General features: G+C 47.2%; 1 protein-coding gene across 1 annotated transcript; it reads right to left on the bottom strand.

Annotated features, from left to right (window-relative positions):
• On the bottom strand, positions 1–805 carry LACBIDRAFT_335936 (uncharacterized protein; the record flags this gene model as incomplete). The annotated part of the gene is given in 2 exon segments (XM_001890844.1): positions 1–69; positions 89–805. The coding sequence occupies 2 exon segments, from the start codon at positions 803–805 to the stop codon at positions 1–3; spliced, it is 786 nt and encodes a 261-aa protein (XP_001890879.1).
• Positions 806–1,083: the final 278 nt, after the last annotated feature.

Genomic DNA, 1,083 nt, shown 5'->3' with positions numbered 1-1,083 from the left:
TTAATGATGTTGTCCCATTCTGAAGTGGGGAAACCGAGCGGCGCAGTCCTGGAATTTTGGATCCACTGTCTGACAACTTTGTAGTCACGGGCGAAGACTTGGAGAATTCGTCGAGATTCTTCGCAATCTCTGTTTCCGCTACGTCTGGCTTCTTCCTCTCGATTATACCAGGGCATCTCGGATTCGAAAACTCTTCGTTTCTTATTTGAGGGTTCGTCTCCATCGTCGTCATCATCAGATCCTGAAGGGGAGTTCCCCCTTTTCGACCTGTCGCTGTCTCTACTGATTGAGAGATGAGCTCGTCAATCGCTCTGTTAGCGTCAACGTTCTTGGGTTCACGTTGCTCCGGTTGAACAGATTTAGGGTCGAGTCCAACCGCGGCATGGTTTCCTCGCTTAATCGCTGAAGAAGAGAGGGCTGCGTATTCATCCAAGGTTTTGGCGTAGATTTCGATGGCACTGTCTTTCGCTCTGTTAGTTTTGGATGGATCGAAGTTGAGCGCTCCGATAATGTTCGATAACGCTTTGAGTTTCGTAATTTCTCCTCTCCTGAATTTATCGACCGTGTCATCCATATATCTGACGGATTCTTCTTCGAGTTGAGGTTTCTCTCCTCGAGTGAATTCGTCGAGGTCGTCATTGCTTGTGTTCTCATTGTTTCGAGCTGGCGCTTGGATTTCCCCAGTGTCATCGTAGAGGTTCTCATCCTGCGCAACAGAGTTGGCTCGGTCTCCAGTTCCAGGTCCATCCTGTCTAGTAGAGTTGGTTTGATCTTCGTCACTTTGTCCAACTGGATTTGATCCCATGGTGTTGGATGATCCATTTTCTGGGATTGCGCTCGCGAAGAGGTTTGCATGTCCTTCACTCATGAGATAGATTGAGGAACGATGAATACGTAGTATTAGTGTTGACGAAAAACGCGTATGTTAACACTGAATAGTGGAGTAAGATATCGAGACGAGAGTCTAGATAAAAAATTGGGGATCTTACCTGGTTGAGGAGTGAGATGTCGAGACGAGAGCCTATCGGAAAGGGGCGTCTCAAGCTCACTCCTCAACCATGAGGGGTAAGATCTAAAAATAAA

Source organism: Laccaria bicolor, genomic scaffold (genome assembly GCF_000143565.1).
Source record: "Laccaria bicolor S238N-H82 LACBIscaffold_196 genomic scaffold, whole genome shotgun sequence".
Lineage (NCBI taxonomy): Eukaryota > Fungi > Basidiomycota > Agaricomycetes > Agaricales > Hydnangiaceae > Laccaria > Laccaria bicolor.
This window is presented reverse-complemented; position numbering and strand designations above follow the sequence as displayed.